The sequence below is a fragment of the Hibiscus syriacus genome, unplaced genomic scaffold, assembly GCF_006381635.1.
Source record: "Hibiscus syriacus cultivar Baekdansim isolate YM2019G1 unplaced genomic scaffold, ASM638163v2 tig00110328_pilon, whole genome shotgun sequence".
NCBI lineage: Eukaryota > Viridiplantae > Streptophyta > Magnoliopsida > Malvales > Malvaceae > Hibiscus > Hibiscus syriacus.
The window spans coordinates 5,793,724-5,815,102 of NW_024062685.1; the positions used below are offsets into that span (position 1 = coordinate 5,793,724).

At 35.6% G+C, this 21,379-nt stretch overlaps 2 protein-coding genes across 3 annotated transcripts in view; both read right to left on the minus strand.

Annotated features, from left to right (window-relative positions):
- Positions 1-1,973: 1,973 nt before the first annotated feature.
- On the minus strand, positions 1,974-3,109 carry LOC120118263 (transcription repressor MYB6-like). The gene is made up of 3 exons (XM_039138352.1): positions 2,851-3,109; positions 2,646-2,775; positions 1,974-2,562 (listed from the first exon to the last, which is right to left on the minus strand). The coding sequence occupies exons 1-3, from the start codon at positions 2,981-2,983 to the stop codon at positions 1,983-1,985; spliced, it is 843 nt and encodes a 280-aa protein (XP_038994283.1). The 5' UTR covers positions 2,984-3,109; the 3' UTR covers positions 1,974-1,982.
- Positions 3,110-6,250: 3,141 nt separating this feature from the next.
- Positions 6,251-21,379, minus strand: part of LOC120118548 (protein PSK SIMULATOR 1-like) — a 40,005-nt gene continuing 24,876 nt past the window's right edge. For both annotated transcript variants that reach the window (XM_039138577.1, XM_039138576.1), the window contains exons 9-13: positions 20,314-20,417; positions 7,565-7,681; positions 7,336-7,412; positions 7,130-7,174; positions 6,251-7,052 (exon numbers count right to left, since the gene is read on the minus strand). In XM_039138577.1, coding sequence (XP_038994508.1) covers positions 6,551-7,052; positions 7,130-7,174; positions 7,336-7,412; positions 7,565-7,681; positions 20,314-20,417 — 845 coding nt within the window. In that variant the 3' untranslated portion in view covers positions 6,251-6,550. The remainder of the gene's footprint in view (positions 7,053-7,129; positions 7,175-7,335; positions 7,413-7,564; positions 7,682-20,313; positions 20,418-21,379) is intronic.

Genomic DNA, 21,379 nt, shown 5'->3' on the forward strand with positions numbered 1-21,379 from the left:
TTTTGATTTTAATTTTTTAAAATATTTTAAATATTAATGTTTTATTTTAATTAACCATATCATATCAATAATAATCACTAATTAGTAATTAATTAAGTCTTTTTATAAAAAAATAACTATTAAAAGTTGAAGTACTTAATAAGAAAGTTGGTAGAATTTCAATGAAAAGGATTCGATAGTTTAACTAGAAATGTATATTTAAAGTGGATAAATTAAATAAGTAAAGAAATATTTTTTTATAAATACTTTAATTGATATAATTATTTTTTCATTCATAGACTAAATGAGTTTGACATTTTCATGTTTTTATCAACTGTGTTATTTGATTTGTAGCACTAATTAAATCAATGATTTATATATATTATAAATATAGATGAGTAAAGAATATAAGTACAAAATATATAAATCTTATAAAAAATCAGTATTTGACATAAAAACAACTTTATTAATGTTCAATTGTTTCTTAATTTCATAAGGGTAAACTACACGGGTGATCACCCAACTATTGTCAAAAATCAATTTGACCACCGAAGTTTCGATTGAATTAATTAGACCACCCAATTATTTAAATTGTTCAATCAAGTCACCCGCCGTTAGTTTTTAACAAAGATGGTGACGTGTTCGTTAATAAGAATGACATAATTATACATTTGGTCTTTAATATTTATAAGTCCTATCAATTTGGATATAAATTATTTTAATTAAAATAAATTTAATCTCCAATTAAATGGTGACACATGTCATTACCTAGTTGGAGCATATTTTCTTAATTTTTTATTTATGTAAAATATTTGTATTTCTACCAATAAGGTGGTGACACGTGTCATCATCTTATTAAAGTGAGAAAATAATGAGTGAAAGTGCGCTTGGATGGAATCAAACTTAGGTCACCCGTTTAGCCAAGGTCACGCCTAAACCACCTCACCAAGTCTCCCTTTTAGTTCCGAATCACAACATGTTTTATATATTTATTTCATTTACTGACAGAAAAAAAGAAGAAATAAAAATGCAAATTGGGATAGAGGATTAAATTTAATATACAAAATTATAATTTAATATTTTATATAGATATTAAATTATAATTAATAAATAAAATAAATAATTATTTATTCAATTAAAAAAATTTTAAATATAAAAAATTCTAAATTATAATTAATAAATAAGTCAATAATTATTTATTTGATTAAAAATTTTAAATATAAAAAACTGTAAATTATAATTATTTATTCGACTAAAAAATTCTTAATTTTATTAATTTACAATTTTTATATTTTAAATTTTTAATCGATTAAATAATTATTGATTTTATTTATTAATTATAATTTAATAGCAATATACATTATTAAATTATAATTAATAAATAAAAATTAAAGATTATTTTTTATTAATAGAAGTTATGAATTATTTCTTTCATTAATAAAAATTAAAAACAATAAAAAAATTTGTAAAATATATTCAAATATGTGATTGAACTTTAATTTAATCATTTATCCCAATTTGCATAAGTAAATTATATTCAAACACGTGTCACCACCTTATTAGTAGAAAAATAAATATATTACATAAGAATTAAGAAAATATGCTCCAACTAGGTAATGACATGTGTCACAATTTCATTGGAGATTAAATTTATTTTAATTAAAATAATTTATATCCAAATTGATATGAATTATAAATATTAAGGATCAAATGTATAATTATGTCATTTTTATTAACGAACACGTCACCATATGTGTTAAAAACTAACGACAGGTAGCTTAATTGAACTATTTAAATAGTTGGGTGATCTGATTGATTCAATCGAAACTTCGATGATCAAAATGATTTTTGACCATAGTTGAGTGGTCACCGATGTAGTTTACCCATTTCGTAAATGTTAAAGAATTTAAAGTTTTTTTTTATTATATATGGTTTTGAATTACAAAAGGTTAAGGATACGATACTAAAAGTAGAAAATAATAATAATTTAACAAAATTGACCCCTATGAACTCAAAGCTCTATAACTATAATATCTAGACAGTCCATTTGAATTCTCACAGTTCCCACAATTTTCACTTCTTTGAAAACCTAATTGCCAACACAAACAGACCGGCTCAGGCTTTGCCACCACCATAGCTTCTCCGGCGAACCGGAACTCGTTGTCGAAATCTACCTTCCGTTTTGACTCGGCCGAGCAGGCCGAGTTCTTTCCAACTGACCTAGTCCCAATCGAAAGCTCCAAATTTAACTCGTGCCGTTGTTCTTCAGCTGTACTCGCGCCACTGCGAGTACAGTTGGACTCGGACTTGACCTTCACTCGGAACTCGCCGTATTTGAAATCCAGAGGTATGGGTGTGACGGAAATGGTTTTGGCAACCGTGGGCGCGTTTCTAAAATCCAATTCGGTGGGTGCGGTGGGGTTGGCTTTGGCGGCGCCGCTTTTATTGGAGGTTTCGTTGAGAGGACGATGCGTTTGGGGATCGATTCCTTCACTCACAAGCTTTCTTTTGATGTGTGTGTTCCAGTAGTTCTTGATCTCGTTATCTGTTCTTCCCGGTAATCTCCCGGCAATCAAAGACCATCTGCGAATAGAATAATAGATTCATTAACTCCAAAAAAAAAGATGCAAATATATTTTACTAAAACAAGAAGAAAAAAAACAGACTTGTTTCCAAGTAAACTGTGAAGCTTGATGATAAGTTGATCTTCATCTTCACTGAAATTCCCTCTCTTAAGATCAGGTCTCAGGTAGTTCATCCATCTTAACCTGCAACTTTTACCACACCTAAGCAGCCCTGGAAGCATTCGACAAACCGAACTAAGGAAAAAGGGAAAAAAGATGTTAAAAAAAGGGGAAAAGGTTAACATACCGGCAGCTTTGGGTAGGGAACGCCAAGAACCTTCGCCATGGACACGGATATAATGAATGAGGCGGTCGTCTTCTTCCTTGGTCCACGCGCCTTTGTTGGTATGTGATTTCTCGCAACAGGGTAATCGTCCCATGAAAACCAGATCCTTTTGTGATCCTGCAACAACAAGTGGTAGGGTCGAATGGGAGGAGCTTGGTTAAGGGAAATGGATAAGTTTGAGTTTAAATAAACATGGATGAGGGACGGGTGTTTTGGTGAGACGATGGTTTATCTGAGACTAATGTGGAAGATATTATATTTGGGGGGTTTTGTTGATGGAACAAGGATGGCCATGGGATTTGACCGAAGTTGGTAAGAAACCCGAACTGATTTGTTAAAGATAGAGTGGGGTTTCGTAGGTAGCTCCGCTTTTACGTCAGAATTCATGTTACTTTACCCTCTTTTTTTTCTTCCTTTTTTTCTTTTTTGGATTTTATTTTACACAACTATATTAAGGGAGTAAATCTCTATTCGGTTTAAAAAATTAAAATTTTTAATTTGATTTGAAAAAACTTACTCATTTTAATTCGAATCTTAATTTTATAAATACAACTTGATTTGATTTGAAAAAAATTTAATTTTAAATCAAATTATAAAATAAAACTCAAATAAGTTAATTTTTTTTAATAATAAATAGATTGATTTTTAAATTTGAGTCTAATTTTTAACTCTACATTATATGTATATTATACATGAAAAAATATAAATATATATATATTGCTATTGAAAACGTTTAAATTAGAAATATTATCATAATATTATAAATATTTATAATTAAATTTTTAAAAAATTTAAATAATTCAACTGATAATTTTTTAAAAAAATAAAATTAATCAACTCAAATAATTTAAATTTTTTTAACCCTGCTCGATTGATCGAAAAACCATTCCTAACCCAAACCAGTCATTATCGGCAGCGTGTTACAGTTTCTGTTGGCTCTTTGTTTATTTTCTGATGCCTAATTCTTACCTGCAATCTTCTGTTGCCTTTTTAACTCCTCGTCACTGTATATCTAAAACATTTTAATATTTCAAGTTTAGAAGTCATAAATTTTCATCATCAAATTTATGATTAATTATACGATTGATCACTTATATTTTCGTTTATTCATTTTTTCTTAGTGATTTTTAAAGAACATAATATATAGTCATTTTCGTTTTTATTTAATTAAGATGTATTTATCATAAATTAATCGCCGTTAACAATTAAATATTTTGATATAATCACACAATTGATCTCTGTTATTTATATATTCTCTCAATTTAGTCATACTTTTAATAAGTTAAAATAAATTTAATCATAATTTTAAATGAAGTTAATAATAAAATTTATTTAATAAGTTAATATAATATAATACTTCTTAAAGTTGATACATATAAAATATTATGAATTTAAGCTAAGTATTTATACACTAATATACAAAATATATACATCATGTTGTCTATTGTAGACCAAGCATTGATCTTGACTTAATGAGTACATGCTTAGTTTTTCAAGAGACTTAGGTTTGAATTCCCTATGCCCCAATTTGCTTTGCTTTGTTTTCTTTTAATAAGAGGGTGACACATGATATCATTCGATTGAATGATTAAATTTATTAAAAATATGACTAAATTGAGAGAATATGTAAATAACAAGGACCAAACATGTGATTATACTAAAATATCACGTCACCTAATATGTTAATTGTTAACTACAGTTAAACTGTAGTGACCACATCATAATTAAATAAAAACGAAAGTGACCACATCTTAATTAAATAAAAACAAAAATAACCATATATTATGTTTTTTTGAAACCAATGAAGAAAAGTGAACAAAACACAAAATAAGTGATCAATCATGTATTTAACCTTAAATTTTATTATAAATTCAAAATTTTAGTAACCATTTTTTTACTAAAAAATATTAATATTTAAATATATTCAAGAGTTAATTACATCACGCATCCTCGAAATGTAACCCTCATTCTAAATTAATTTCTAAACTTTTAAGTGTTCTAATTTCATTTCCCAAACTATGACTCTTATTCTAAATTAGTCTTCAAACATTTAAATATTCAAAATTTCCCCCAAATTATGATACTCATTTGGAATTGTCCCGAACTTATAAATATTTCAATCTCATCTCAACCTATTGATATTTGCTAATCATATCTCCTATTAATAAAATCTTTAGGCTAAACTCTATTATTATATGTTTGAAAAAAAATAGATTACACTATGGTTGGAAACAATTACTCATTTGGATCAATTTGGGGACGTAATTGGAATATTCAAAAGTTTGATGACCAATTTAGAATGAAGATCATAGTTTGAGAATGAAATTAGAATATTCAAAAATTTGAATATTAATTTAAAATAAGTCATAATTTGTGGAGAAATTAAAAAAATAAAAGTTTAAAAACCAATTAAAAATCAACCTTATAGTTTGAGAACATATAATGCAATTAGCTCTATATTTCTATATTGTCAACAAAATCGATCAGATAAATTATTTTAATGTTAACTAAATGCGTCTTTGTACTTTCTTTTTAGGCAAGTTACTCAAATGGTCATAGAACTTTTAGAATACTTTTATTTTAGTCATCGAAATATTCTTGCAATTTCATTGTTAATAAAATTATTATTTTAATCACTTAAAAATTAATTCCCCTAACGATTCTAGCATAATTTTGAGCAAATACTTTGATGTGTTATCTTCAACCTCTATTCACCTTGAAATTTTGTCCTCACTTGAAACACAACCCTCTTTAAATAATTTTGAAGTATTGGTATAAATTTTGAATGAACTAAATTTAAATGTATGATTGATTTAACAAATAACGGGAGAAATATACTTTGTAGTCATCATATAGGATCTAAGTGGTAACAAAGGAGCTAAGTTAACGATCTCTCGATGTAAGCAGGTCTCTTTCTTTTAACGCAAGTGTTAATTAAATGAAATTATAATCATTCAAAGAAAAGGAAGTAAATGTAGGATAGGTATTATATATACAAATATTTGTACACTAATAATTTATAATTAAATTTAAAGATACTGATTTGAGTTAAATTATAAAGATGCTGATTTGAATTTGATTTAAAACAAACCAGATGTAATCTCAAACTCTACACAGGCCTTTTTATATCATTCAAGGAGTAAATAACATTTTTTAAAAAAATATTTTAAAACTTTGAAATTTTTGTTTTTGAATCTATAATAGAGTTTTTTATTTTTCCTCTACAATTTTTAAATATATAATATAATATGTTTTAAGGGTTCTTTTTAGTTTCAAAGAACCCTTAAAACACCAAATATAAATTACTCATAACTATTGAAAGGAAATAAATACCATCTATAAATGGGGAGACAGAGTAGCAGAAATTGTTAATTGTCATGATATAACGTTCTGTACACAGAACAAAGGAGAAAACTGGATTCAGTTTAATTCCCCCTTGATCTCGAGGCTTGAACAAGTAATGCAGCTATCATTCTTTAGCTTTTCACGTACCAAAAAAGAAGTTAACAGCTTGTGTCACTCGGCATCTGCATCAGACCATTTTAGCGTTTAGCACCCTAAAACGAAAAAAAAAAATTGCAGCAGCAGATTGACTCACTGCACAAGCAAAAAGACCTCTTAATTTGCCAAGGAATCTCAATTCAACATGTAATTACGAACTTCAGAGCGTGTCAACTCGATCGATGACATCCAATGCCTTCATCCAGTCAATATCGAAGTTAATAAAAGGAACTGAAGATAGCCTCCGAATAGGGAAGGAATCTTTCTTAGTTTCAATTGTTGGAGTATGGCTACTGCTTTTACTTAACCTATGGTTCTTGCTTAACCTAGTTTTTGCAGTGTCGAATTCCTGGCTCTTACTTATTCCAGGTGTATTTTTTCTCTTACTGACATCTCGAAGCATCTCTTGATCTTCTACAGTCAACATTGGCGATGCAGGCTTCTGCGTAGATAGTTGAACCATCTTCTGATTAGGGGACCGAATTGGAGACTTGACGGGTGACCTGATTCCACCATTGCAAGCCCTCACTTGGATAACAAGATGATGAAGCCACACTACCAGATCAAGAATATAAACTTCGGTTTTCTCCTTGTCTGCATGGTGCAGTGTTTCAATCCTGAGCAAGCCCTTTTGGCCAGCAGGTTTATGATTCACTTCAGACCTGAAAATTTTGATCATAAAAAGTGAGCAACAAAAAGCATTGGAACCAAGGAAAGAAAAAGTATACACAGAACTTACCCAGTATTTGCCCATTCTCCAACCCAGCCAAACCCATGATGAGCTCTAGTTGAAACAAATTGGTACAATAGACACAAGGATGAGTAATTGGTACATAAACTTAGAAGAAGAGTCAAATGGCTTTAATTCTGAAAACTGGAGAAAAGGAATTCCACCCATTCCTTTTGAACAGAAACCACAAAAATAAGGTACAGTAAGATGCTTACTTGGTTGTGTTAGTGGCAACGGGAACTAGCCACTGCAATGTTTTTTCCATTTCCGCTTTGATTTGTGGGACAGTTAGCTGAAAAGAAATTCGAGAATTTGCAATTCGGTGCATATTAGGAGTAAATATTTCCAACAGGCAACAGGGTAATAGCATCTTCAATATTACGAAGAGTAGATGAGCAAGTAGGTAAGCTATATTGCCAGCATCAAGATTATGCAAATTTGTACCTCTTCTTTTATCTGAAATGTCTGCAGTCTAAACCGCAAAGCAGACTTTACAGTAGGCGGTAGTCCTTGGTATAATGAATCCCTTGTATTAGGGGGCACCGAACTTGATCGAGAAACCTGTGTACATTAAACAACTAACTTATCAAACACCCCTGTTTTTACTGAATAAAAACATAAACACGCCTCAAAAGTTTCCCCAGCCTACAACATTTTATCATAAACTTTTAGACCTGTGATTATTGGCATGTCCATGAGCATAAACTACATGCTTATATAGCATATAATTTCTTTAAGTACCACAGGAAAATCGTATGAAACTGTTTTTTTATATAAAATAGGAGGCCTCGTTAAAAACCACTTCGTAACCTTCAAATTACCGGAGTAGCTTAATGGACATTGGAAGGAGGAAAAGAGTGCCTCAAAATTTTATTTATATAATACTAACTACTAAGTACAAACAAACAATAACAGTCATAATACACCTCAAACCAAAACTGAACAAAACATACAAACCCACACTTAAACAACCAGCATAACACCCAGAACCTAACATGATCACCCAGACCCGAAAACACAGGAATCACCCAATTCCTACTTTAGCCAACCCATCCGCCTCCCAATTGGCGGATCTCAAAATATGCCTATCGGTAACATCTGTTCTACCACTAAAGAAGCAATATCCTTCACCAATGGCTCGAACAACAGAGTGCAGCAACCCGGATTTTTGATCCACTCCAAAGCAGTTGAACAGTCCGATTCTAGAATAAGCCTTCCCCTTGAATCAAAACCGGACTCCACAAATAAAAGCAGACCCCTTTTAATAGCCAATAATTCAGCAAGAATAGGAGGCCCAGGATCAACATTCTCTGAGAATGAACACAGTAGCATACAGTCACTGTCCTTGAGCAAACCACCAATACTTCCTCTTGACCACCCCTTAACCATAGCACCATCCATGTTGACTTTGAAGAAGCCGAAGGAGGAGGAACCCAGCGCGCCAAGGAAAAACTGACCTTCTTAGAACTCAGCAGAATCTGCTACTTTTGGATCGCCCACTAAAGTGTCAAAAGGAATTACCAAGTCCAAAAATCTAACAACAAACCATGCTGCAATCCTATATCTTACAAGAAAAAATAACAACATTGAGTCCAACTTTCCTTTCTAAAAAATAATCTCATTCCTACACTTCCAAACCAACCACATTACCACCCCTTGAATGAAAGTCCAAATAGTCGAGCGCGGAACTAGATCTAACCAAATAGAGATCAAAGCAGTCGGACTCTCCGGAACAACAAAGGAAACGTTCCAAAAGTGCAAAAATCTAGACCATAAGCCCAAACCACATCACAATGCACAAATAAGTGAGAAACAGACTCCGAAAACCTGCCACACAACAGACAAAGTGGATCCAAGATCCCTACGACTCCACGCTTCAACTCCTCATTAACCGCTAATCTTTGATGAACGACCTGCCATACGAAAGTTTCTACTCAAGGCGGGGCTACCCCTAACCAAACGTGTCTGACCCAAATAGGATTAACAACCGACGTCTCAAAAATTTCCTAATACACGACTTCGCTGAAAAACAGCCCTCTTCATTCCTTGTCCAAACCCAGCAGTCCTCCGCCAAAGGCGACAAAAGTTACTCAGCATCGAATTAAGCACGAACCATTGGTCCAACTCCCAATCGACAAGGTTCCTTCTCATTTGTAAGTCCCAAAACTATCTCGACGAAGTATTTTTCTTGAAATCAGCAACTCTGCCCCCTTTGTTAACCGAGTGAGCGAATAACATCGGAAACCGATCTTTTAATGGAATCGAATCCAACCAAATGTCATGCCAAAACAAAACAAACTCTCCATTACCGACTCTTAATTGCATTTTTTTTATATAAAAGTAGTAGGTCTCATTAAAAACCCCCTTCATAATTTACCCATTCCAATAGGAAAAGGTCAATCAACGGAAGGAGGAAAAGAGTACCTCATTTTATTGATAATTCATGGATACAATAGAAAACCTTTACAAAACAACAGAAAAGGTTGTCCTCAAAAGAAGCAGGAACAACCTGTTAAAACAACCTACAATCAACCAATCCCTTCCTTAGCTAACTTATCAGCCTCCCAATTACAACCCCTGGGAATCAACTTCAGTAACAAACCCCTATACAATACATAAGACTCAATTTCCTTAATAAAATTACTAAAGAACACAGGGGTGAGACTAGGAGACTGGACCCATTCCACAACATTTTTGCAATCACTTTCCAGAATTAATCTGCCTTTTGTAGCCAATATAGAGGAATAAAAAATATCAGCAGCTTTTCTAATAGCCTTCAACTCTGCTAATGGGGAAAGACCAGGTCCGACTCTCTCTGAAAACGACGTTAGGACGAAGCCATTAGAATTTTTAAGGATACCCCCAATGCCACCAGCCAACCCATTGCTTCTCACAGCACCATCGACATTAAACTTATAGAAATCAATAGGGGGAGGGAGCCATTTATGAACAATCCTATTCAGAGCCTTTAAACACTTGAGACGACCTGCTAACGAAGGATCAGCAATTAGCGAATCCACTGAAATCGACACTTGATGAAACTTGGCTAATCTAAATCTGACAATAAAGAAAAGGGAAGTCCTATCCAGAACCTTATTCTCGAAAACAATAGAATTCCTATATTTCCATATCGACCAAAGTACCATACCTGGAATAAAATTCCAGATCACTGAATTCGCCACCAAATCGAACCACGAACTAATTAGGGAAGGAATATCCCGAGGCAAAGCTGCAAATACATCCCAAAGTCAGAAAAACTTGGTCCAAACCTCACCAGCCACTGGGCAAAAAATAAACAAATGCTAGACAGTTTCTTCGTTTAACATACACATCGGACAAAGTTCCCCATCTAATAAGGGGACCCCCTGTTCTTCAGCTGTGACTTAACTGCCAACTTTTGGTGAGTAGCTTGCCAAAAAAAGTTTCAATTCTAGGAGCCACCAACCCCAACCATACACAATTCTTCCAATAGGATTCACCACTTGATCTTTAACAACAGTCCTACATGATTTGACAGAAAACAACCCATCGCCTTTCCCTGTCCATGATAAAAAATCATCCACTGCCTCTGTCATCTGAATGTTGTTCAAATTTGATCATTAATTCCAGCCATTGTTCCAACTCCCAATCACATAAATTTCTTCTTGTACGAATATCCCAATTCTAGGCATTAGAATCATAACTTCCAAAATCTATTACCTTTCCCAATTTATTTTGGGACAATGTAAAGATTCTCGGAAACTGAATTTTCAAAGGTATATTATCAACCCATACGTCATTCCAAAAATGAAATTGATTTGCCATTTCCCACTTGGAATCTAGAATGTGATCTTAACCTCTCGCCAATCGAATTATTCTTCAAAAAGCTTTTAACAATTCCTTTCCAAATCCAAGAATCTTGGGTAGAGTACACCCTACTAACCGTCATAGACGTACTATCAATGTTATGTTTGCAGCAAATCAAATCCTTCCACAATGTGTCCTTCTCGTTAGCAAACTTCCAAATCCATTTCCCTAGCAAAGCCCGATTAGTAAGATTTAAATCTAATACCCCCAAACCTCCTTTTTCAATCGGACGACACACTGTTTGCCAATTCACCCAATGGATACGCTTCTTCTCTTTTTACATTTAGCCGGGTCTTACGTTTCTGTCTATATGCAGAAATTTTTACGCACAGATTTATTAGCAAAGACTACTTCTCATTACAAACGCGCATATGAAGATTGTTCAACTATATATTTATTTATTTATGCATGCATTGCATTTTATCTTTATTTTTAATTTTTCTGACTGCCGAAGGTCTTCCACGGAAGCTGCTCTCAACCTGGCGTTGGGGGCAACCTACTACCCTACCTCCCCCTTACCCCATTTCATATGGGAATAGGGTTTTGTTGTTGTTGTTGTTGTTGATACACTTCTTCTCTGAACCATCCCCCCACAAAACCAACCATCAACGAATTCAATTTCTGACTAACTTTATTCGACAATTTGAAGACGGATAGAAAAAATATCGGAAGAGATGACATAACTGATTTCAATAGCACCAATCTACCAACCAAGGATAATGTAGAAGCTTTCCAACCTGCCAATTTTTTGTTAAACCTCTGTATAACCGGTTCCCACAAAACTTCTGAATTCTTCTTCGTTCCTAACGGTAATCCTAGATATACCGTCAGGAATGAACCCACAGAGCAACCTATGGAAGAGGCCCAATCTTTTAGGATAACTTCTTCACTATTGATCCCATATAAATAACTTTTCAAAAGATTTAGATTGAGCCCAACCATAAAGCTGAAAATTCTCAAGACTCTTCACATTTCTGATTTGCCCGAGGGAAGCGCGACAAAAGATTATTAAATCGTTTGCGAATTGAAGATGCGATAACTGGAAAGAATTAACTGGCCCTCCAACAGTGAAACCATAGAAAAGGCCCATATTCACCGCTTTAGTCAACATCAAATGAAGTAACTCTCCAACCAGATTAAACAGGATTGGAGAGAGGCTGCATCCTTGTCATAAACCTTTTGACATTGGAATCTCCTCTTTGGGAGTACCATTCAGCAGAACAGAAACCGATGCAGAAAATAAACAATATGAGATCCACGAACACCATCTCTCACCAAATCCCATCTCCTTCATGATTCTAAGAAGGATTGGCCATTCAACTGTCGTAAGCTCTGCGGAAATCTGCTTTAAAAACAACACCTTTCAGCCCTTTTTTCCTCCAAAAATCTATAGCCTCATTAGCAATAAATGCGCAATCCAACAACTGTCTTCCTAGAATGAAGGCGAACTGAGACGAGCTGACAATGTCTTCAACGAACGATATGTCTCTTGGATAATACTTTAGATAAAATTTTATACATACTTTCAACAAGACTGATGGGCCTGTAGTCTTTGAAACACACTGGAATACTGGATTTATTTTCTTCGGAATTAAGGTAACGAATACGTGATTGACACCGTGCTCCCATTTCTTTTTCTGGTAAATCACTAAAGAACTTCATCACCGAATCCTTCAAACTAGGCCAGCACTTCTTAAAAAAACCCAAAGTGAGCCCATCCAGGCCAGGCGCCTTGTTACTATCCGAACACGAGATCGCTTCCCAAACTTCCTGTTCTATAAATTGCACCTCAAGTTGCTCCCTTTGTTCATTTGTTAATTTGGAAAAACCAAGATTCATATCATCCACTTCCAGCGTTGCTACACTGTTAAAAGACTTCGTAAAAAAATCTGCTACATGCTCTTTTATTTTATCAGGATCCGAAGTCTCCTTGCCTTCAATATTCAATGAGGAAATGGAATTAATTTTTTTCCTGCTCGAGGCACAAAGATGGAAGAACCTCGTATTCTTATCTCCCTCCTTAATCCATTTTGCTCTTGACTTCTGAAACCAAATCCTCTCATCTATCATGTGCATCCTCCATTGCTCATTCTTGTATTGCGACAACTGGCTCCAATCTTGGGGCGAGAGACTGCCATTTTGGAATTTTAATTCCATATCAAGAATTTTGGTTTCCAACATCGAAATAGACTCGGAAATCCCTGTATGCCTGCTGCCCGACCAGCTTTTAATCGCTTTTTTTGTACCTTGTAAAATACTTAATATGCCCCTACGTTTATTTTCCCTCTTGAGGTTAAAAATTGCAGAACTGACCACCTCTTCAAAACCTTCTTCGTTTAATAAATAATTGAATAAATTGAATAGTTTAGGACCCCAATTCAATCGATTCTCTTCTAACAAAACAGGATTGTGATTCGAGAGAGACTTGGGAAGAAGACTTTGAACTATGTTCGGGAAACAATTCAGAAAATCGCCATTAATTAGAAAGCGATCCAATCTGACCCACGTTGGTAGGTCCCTGTTATTACACCAAGTAAATCTGCCACCCGCTAATGGAAGGTCCATTAAATAAGTATGTTGAACAAAATTCCTGAACAGCTCAATTGAATGCCAATTATGAGTAGCCCCCATCTTCTCATCCGGCTCTAAGTAGGCGTTAAAATCTCCCCCAATACACACTAGAACGTTAAGGTTTACTACAAACTCCATTAGCTCCTTGAAAAAAGCCTCCTTTTCTGCCTCAATAGAAGGACCATACACATTAATTGTTGCACACTCCACACTTGACATTTTGAATGTACCAACAATTGCTATGAATCTGCTGTAAATAAATTCTTGTTTAACTTCAAACAAATCTATGTTCCACATACAAAGTAAACCTCCAGCAGCACCCACAGCTGGAGAAAAATTAAAGCCCTTTAACCGCGACCCCTCAGTCTTCTTCTTAACTCTTGCTGACACAATTCACGCTTGGTCTCCTGTAACAACAAAAAATGGGGCTGCTCTTCTTCACAAGTCTGGATACTGCTCTGACTTTTTCATATCTACATAAACCTTTAATATTCCACGATATCAAACTGACTTTTGACATTTAATTATCTGAAACAATTTCCAAAACCCAGCAGTAAAAAAAGGAAGCTTAAGACTTCTTCGAAACCCTCTTCTTCTCCGGCTTCTCGATCTCCTCCTCTAGCATTTTTTGGCCCCCTCTGAAAGAAATCCCCAGCATGTCGCTAATCTCTCTAGTTGCAATAGCTTCCTCTCTAGCATTTATTGAGACAAGGGACGAACTTGCTGACCCACTCCCTAACTCCAACGAATCACGAACCAACCTTCTCTGAACCCTTCTGTACACCTTATCATAAAAACTGATGCTCATCTCTGAAGATACACTATCGATACGACTAGGAGAGGACTTATTCTTAACGGAATGACTAACACTTTTTGACGGATTTATCATTGGCCCGGGATTCACTAGGGGAACATTGATCTTTCTGTTATTATCGATTTTTCCTTTAGCTTGAAATTTGCCACTGTGTAATTCTCCACAAGAAGGCACACAGGCCCTTGATCCAACTCTCTGGTTACTTCCTGTTACCGGCCCATTATGATTATGGGCTGGTGTAATCTGTTTTTTCTGAATGGCCTCCTTTAAACTGTGAGAAACCCTTTCCCCATCAGCATTTAAATCATCTCTTGAGGAAATCACCCTAACGTTTATTTTGTCTGCTGCATTAATCGCCTCCCCTGAAATCCTTCTCGAATCAGCAACCTCATTAATGCCCGAAGTAACTGCATCCCCTAACTGATTTACAACTGGATTTAGATCATCAGCATCACCTGACATGCTTCTCCCGAGCCACGTATTCACCTTCGTATGGACATCCTCCAGGGACGACTTTCCTTCCAAATTTCCTTCTAGACTCCGATCAACTTTCTCCCCACTCCCCGACGTGTCTTCCCAAATATCCTCCAATGAACTTGCATCATTCAGGCAACCACTTACTTCTGATTCCGAGTTGATAAACCCAACTTTAACCCTAACCAGGAACGATCTTTTATTTGCTAAGAGTGTAATCGTATTAGGCACATCATACGGACTTACAACCCTCAATAATAGTTTAGCCACCGAGAGATCAGCTTTTGATGATGTATCATTATGAATGCTTACCAGACGACCCCATCTATTCGCTAAACTTGTGAAGATAGAATTGTTCCAGCAAATGAGAGGTATTCCATAAAAATGAACCGAACAAAACGCCATGGGTATGCCATCCTCCATGATCAACTTCTCGATCCAATCAAACCAATATGACAGATCTACTTTCTTATTAAGCCAAGTTTCTTCCATCTCTACTTTTGAATTGAAGCTAAGGATGCACGCGTTCCTATCAAAGTCCCATCTCACCACACATCAACGCCATCGTTGTAGAGAGCTCTCTGCACAAACTCAAAATCAAACCCTTCTTTAACTATATCCGTCAATGAGCATTTTATCCACTCCCTTTCCTCCTCTGGAATGAAAAAGTTCACCAGGTTTTTTGGTTCATTCTTCGAAACCATTTTCTCAACCCTCACCGAAGGATTTTTGTCATTAACAAGAGCTTCCCTGTAGGATCTACCATCGTTAAACTTATCGAAGAGAGCCTCCTTCTCTACTGCTTTTCCGTGATGACTCTTCGCTTTGTTTTCCATATGAACACCGTTAACTCCTCCCTGATGACGGCGGTTTATCACCTTCGGGTACTTAGCTATACCTACCGACACCTTTCTGCTGTCTAATACAATGTTGTTCAACTTGCTAACTGCATTCAACTGCTCTCTCTGACTTGCAAAGTGAACAAAATCGAAGGTTGAATCTCTATATTTTTCTCTGTTGTTAACACGAGGAATAAAGACTCTAATCACCTTACCATGGTGATTAAACAATTCCCTTAACGTACCCCTAGCAATTCTTCTGTTGAGATTGTCGATGAACATATACCAATGATCGCCCATATTTAACAAATCTGCTCAAAGTTGAGAGTAATAAACCTGTTCGAATTCCACCTTTTAGTAATTACCGAAAAACGCAGAACACTAACTTCCTGAAATTCTAACAGTGGGCGCAGTGAAACTTCAGGCAGGGTATGGTCGGAAACACCCAGAGAAATCATCGCTTGAATAGAAATTTTTTACCACCCCTTTCCAAATCCACGAAGCAAATGAGGAAATCGAACTATCTACCACTCTTGCATTCAGATCCAATTTATTAACACAACATACAACCCTTTTCCACCACGATTCTTTTTCACATGCAAATTTCTAGTCATTTCTCTAAAAGAGCTCTATTTAATAGGTCCAGGTTAGGAATTCCTAAACCCCACAAATTCTTAGGCCTACACACCGAAACCCAATTTACCCAAATGAATATTTCTCGTCTATCAAACCCCCCCCAACCCAAAGAAAAGTTGTCATTTTGGAATTTAACTTGGTCAAAACACATACTGGTAATCGGAAGATAGAAAGGAAGTACATAGGGAGAGCACACAACACTGATTTCACCAATACACCCTTCCGGCTAAGGACAAAGACGATGCCTTCCAACCAACCAGCTTTTTATAAAATCTTTGAACAATCGACTCCCGCATAACCACCGAATTCCTCTTAGCCCCAAGAGGTAAACCAAGATACTCGGACGGAAATGAACCCACTGAGCAACTAATAACATTTGCCCAATCCTTTATAACCTCTGGATCAACGTGTATGTCCAAAATTCTGCTCTTTGTTAAATTTAACTGCAACCCAATCATCATTTCAAAGATTGATAACACCCTTCTTACATTCTTCAGTTCCCCTAATGAGGCATTGCAGAAAATTATGAGATTGTCCGCATATTGCAAATGCGACAACATAAAGGAACGCTCTTGATTACCTAACTCAAATCCTATGAACAACCCAACGTTCACTGCTTTAGCAAGCAACAAATTTAACAACTCGCCAACCAAATTAAAAAGAAAAGGAGATAAGGAACAACCCTGACGCAACCCTTTAGCGATTTGAAATTCATCCGTAGGTGACCCATTCACTAACACCGATATGGAAGTTGTAGACACATTTGAAATCCAACACCATTTCTCATCAAATCCTATACACTCCATGATTCTCAACAAAATCGACCAATCCACAGAATCGTAATCTTTTTTAAAGTCCACCTTAAAAACAACCCCCTTCAACTCTTTTTTCCTCCAAAATTCAATACCCTCATTCGTAATAAACGAACAATCCATAATTTGTCTCCCCGGAATAAAAACAAATGCGAAGGGCTAATAATATAATTAATACACAACCTCAATCTTCTTGATAACACCTTCGAAAGAATTTTATAAAGCCCTCCTAATCCTTCCCCTTGTAAAACTCTTCGAAGAAAGCCACAATCTCTTTTTTCAAGTTCGCCCAAAATTTTTTGAAGCCTAAATTCAAGCCATTGGGTCCGGGAGCTTTATTACTATCTGAGGATGCAATTGCATCCAAAATATCATCCTCCGAAAATGGCCTTTCTAAAACTGAACTTTGAACCTCCGAGAGTTTTGGAAAAACCAAGTCCATATCTTCAACTTCAGAAGTAGTCTTCTGGTTATACACTTCTTTAAAAAGATCCACCACACAAGCTTTAATCAACCTTGGATCAGAAATAAGCTTCTTATTCACTTTGAGAGATTTAATGTCATTCTACCTGCCTCTAATTCCAGCACATTGATGAAAAAATCTTGAATTACTGTCACCTTCCAATCCCCACTTCAATCTCTACTTCTGTAACCAAATCAGTTCTTTTTTATAAATATCCCATAATTCTTTTTTCGCTTCAACCACCGACTTCATAAACACTTAAGGAGAACACTGCTGAATAGCCGATTCCATTTCCTAAATTGATTTCTCAAGACTAGAAATTCTGCCTAGTAGCTCAAAATGCCTCTTTCCTGACCATCTCTTCACCACAGATTTCACCCCTTTAAGCAAAATAAAAATTGACTTCTTCGAAACTTCCCTGTTATTGCACCATGCGAGACGACCTCCAGAGAGGAAAATCTACCAGATTCGCCTTGCAAACAAAATCGCTAAATAAACCAATGGAAAATGAATTTGCAGGTCCGCCTAATTTCTCCTCCTGCAATATGACCGCATTAAAGTCTCCACCCAAGCACATAGGACAATCAAGTTGCTCGATAAAAGACAAGAGGTCCCTGAAGAGCATACACATTAATGAGACAACAAATATTTGAAAAGCCTTCCAATTTACCCGTGATTGCAACAAATCTTCTATGGATGTATTCCAACTGAACAACAAACGCATTCTTATCCCACATAGAGATTAAACCACCAGCTGAGCCTACTGCAGGAGACACCACCGAACCATGCAGAAGCTTCCCCCTAATTTTCCTTAACAAGGATGGACGCACTACTTCAACTTTAGATTCTTGAATAATAATAAAAAGTGGGCCTCTCATCTATTAACCGCCTCATCGCTCTAACTTTAACCCTCCTACCCAAATCCTTGACATTGCACGACACCAAAGACAACTCACCCATAATGAAAACTCCATTACCCAAAAATACCTAGGCCAATTATCTCTCTCCCTGCTTCTCCCTCTCCTTTGCCAAAGTTACAGCTCTGCTCATAAAAGCTTTCTTCCCTCCTCTAAAAGTTACATCCAACAACTTGCTAACATTCCAAGATTCCATCACCTCCACATCTTTCTCCAACCTCTTCGGAGATGAAATTGAAACTCCTTGACCATTACAACTCTTATCTCCCCTCTTCCTTGATCTCGAATATACTAGATCGAAGAAGCCACTCTCAACTCTACCTACAAACGCACTTCTTCCGGACAGTCGACGCCTAACCAATGAAGGAGAACCGTTTGGAGAAGTTGACCGAGGCTGAGAGACACTCGTCTCATCTAATAAGTTAACATAAACTCCTAATGGGCTATTTAATTTATCTTTATCAAGCCCACTTTCACTTCGTGCACTCCTCCTAACCTTTGATCCCCTGGTAGGCCTAGAAGTTGGCTTCTCTCCTTTAATAAAATTATTAGGGCTCCTGTTGGGCCCAATAACCTGCAAAGGAGATTCAAACCCATTAGATATTTCATCCAAAAGCCTACCACTTTCACAACCCACATTAACTTCTCCCGACATAACCTGCTGAGTGGGGTTCACTCCTTCAATTAACTCTTTCCTCAAAAAGCCTCTAGGAGAAATCTATCTTGAGCCACCTGTAGCTTTAATTCCAACAGAATTCCCTAGACTGCCACCTGTCCGATTTCCCCGTATCCAAGCATCCATCCTTTCTTGAGAAGTCGGTTCTTGTTGTTAAACTACCCAACCCACCCTTCCACCCTGATCATCACTCCGACTACAATCCAATGAGTCCTCCTCCCAGGCATCTTTAGACACATCCTCATCGTCTAAAGTAGATAATTCAGGAAACAAATCTTCAATCAACTCAACCTTAGTTTTTATCAAATACGACCTCCCGTTCACATTAATGGTTAAATGGGTTGGGACATCAAAAGGGCTCTCGACCCTCAGAAGCATTTGAGCTACTCTGCAATCCACCCTCTGAAGAGTTTCCTCTTTAATCTTCACTAACATCCCCCATCTAGACACCAAACTGGACAAAAAACGTTTCATTACAACAATTTAAAGGAACTCCAATCATGGAAACCGCGCAAAATGCTAAAGGAACACTCCCATCCACCAAAACATGCTCCAACCTATCGAACCAAAAGCTCAAATCACCTATCTTCTCTTTCTCCGATGGGAAGGTGATGATACAAGCATTCCTTACGTATCCCCACCTATCCACCTTTGTGTTGAAGCCCTCGTTACAAATAGCCTTCTGAAATATAAGGCTCACAAGTCCACAACAAGCTCTAAACAAATTTAGGATACCGCTACTAAAATAACAAGAATACTTATAAAGCTTTTATCAAGTTTGAAGAATAAATTCATCACGTCTGTTGCTGATTCTCCTCCAGTCTATCAAAGCATTTTCTCTGTTCGGGTTATTTTCTTGATGTTATCTATCCCCTGAATAATAACACATGCTCTCTCTTTTTCTTTTTGTTTGGAGCTTTCTTGTAATCTCAATCATGATAAGTAGAAAAGGATATAGCAAAAGGAAGCATGAATGCTCCTGTGGTGTATAACCAAAATTAAACTATTTAGATCCACTATCCTTAATCTCTAATAAGATATGTCCACTCAAAAGGACCTAAGACATCAATTCATTGATCTATTCTAAATCTTCAAGAAATAAAGAATAGGTAAAAAAGCCATTTGGCAGAAAATCTTGAACTTACAAGAGTATCAATTTGAGTAATGATATTTGCATAGTGCAAAGCAAGACCAACAGATCCCAACTTTTTATGACTGTTAACAGAACCTTTAACAGGTTTCTCACCACCTGCAAGGTCAGAGACAAAAACCGACACCATTCATAAATAGAACATATAGCAAATACTTTGTTTTTAAGCATAATAGAAAATGTGCATGAAAAGTAAAGTTATGTATGTCATATTAACAGATGTAATCAATAAGAGAAGATAGATATCCTTGAAAAACAAAAAGGGCATAACCTAATGTAAGGATCTAGCTTTGAATAGGAATTAAGTTCCGACATTTTATCTGTAGGAATTATAGAAATATATGATTATGTAAATATCCTTTAATTAAGGGATTCTGTAAATAGTCTACAATCCCTTATTTTAAGGGATCATATCTCCTAGGATTAGTATTTTTCCTTTCTTAGAGTTTCCTACTTTAGAGAGATGATTTGTATATAAATATGTAATATGTCCTATTGAAAAGAATAAGAAATTACAGAGAATTACTCTTATTTCTACATGGTATCAGCTTAGGTTACGGTTTCTTTCCAACCTAGACGATGTCCACAACTTCTTCTCCTACTCCGGAGATCACTTCAAATCCAGAAAATTTTTCTGGTTCTGCTACTCAATCAGAAGGTAATCTGGTCATGAAAGAACCAAAAGGTAAACCTCATGCTACAGTTTTTTTCTCCTCCTAGTCGTCCCCTAATTGAATCCTTGATTCTGGTGCTACGGATCATATGACTGGTAATAAGGATTTGTTTTGCAATTTTTTTCCAAACTTTGGTAAAGCTGTCAAAACAGCTGATGGTTCTTTGTGCAAAATAGGACATGGCACTGTTATTCTCAATGACCAGATTGTACTTAAAAATGTCCTATTCGTACCAAATCTGGCTTGCAATCTCGTTTTCGTTAGTAAACTTTCCACCGACTTGCACTGCTCTATAATTTTTAATGATATTGATTGTACTTTGCAGGCACTGAACTCGAAGAAGATGATTGGTAAGGCCAGCTTGCAGAATGGTCTCTACATTCTTCC

Coding starts and splice junctions, on each gene's coding strand:
- LOC120118263 (XM_039138352.1), bottom strand. CDS start 2,983: ATGGGACGATTACCCTGTTGCGAGAAATCACATACCAACAAAGGCGCG. Junction 2,776..2,850: donor TTCCCTACCCAAAGCTGCCG/GTATGTTAACCT, acceptor GAATGCTTCCAG/GGCTGCTTAGGTGTGGTAAA. Junction 2,563..2,645: donor CACAGTTTACTTGGAAACAA/GTCTGTTTTTTT, acceptor TTCTATTCGCAG/ATGGTCTTTGATTGCCGGGA.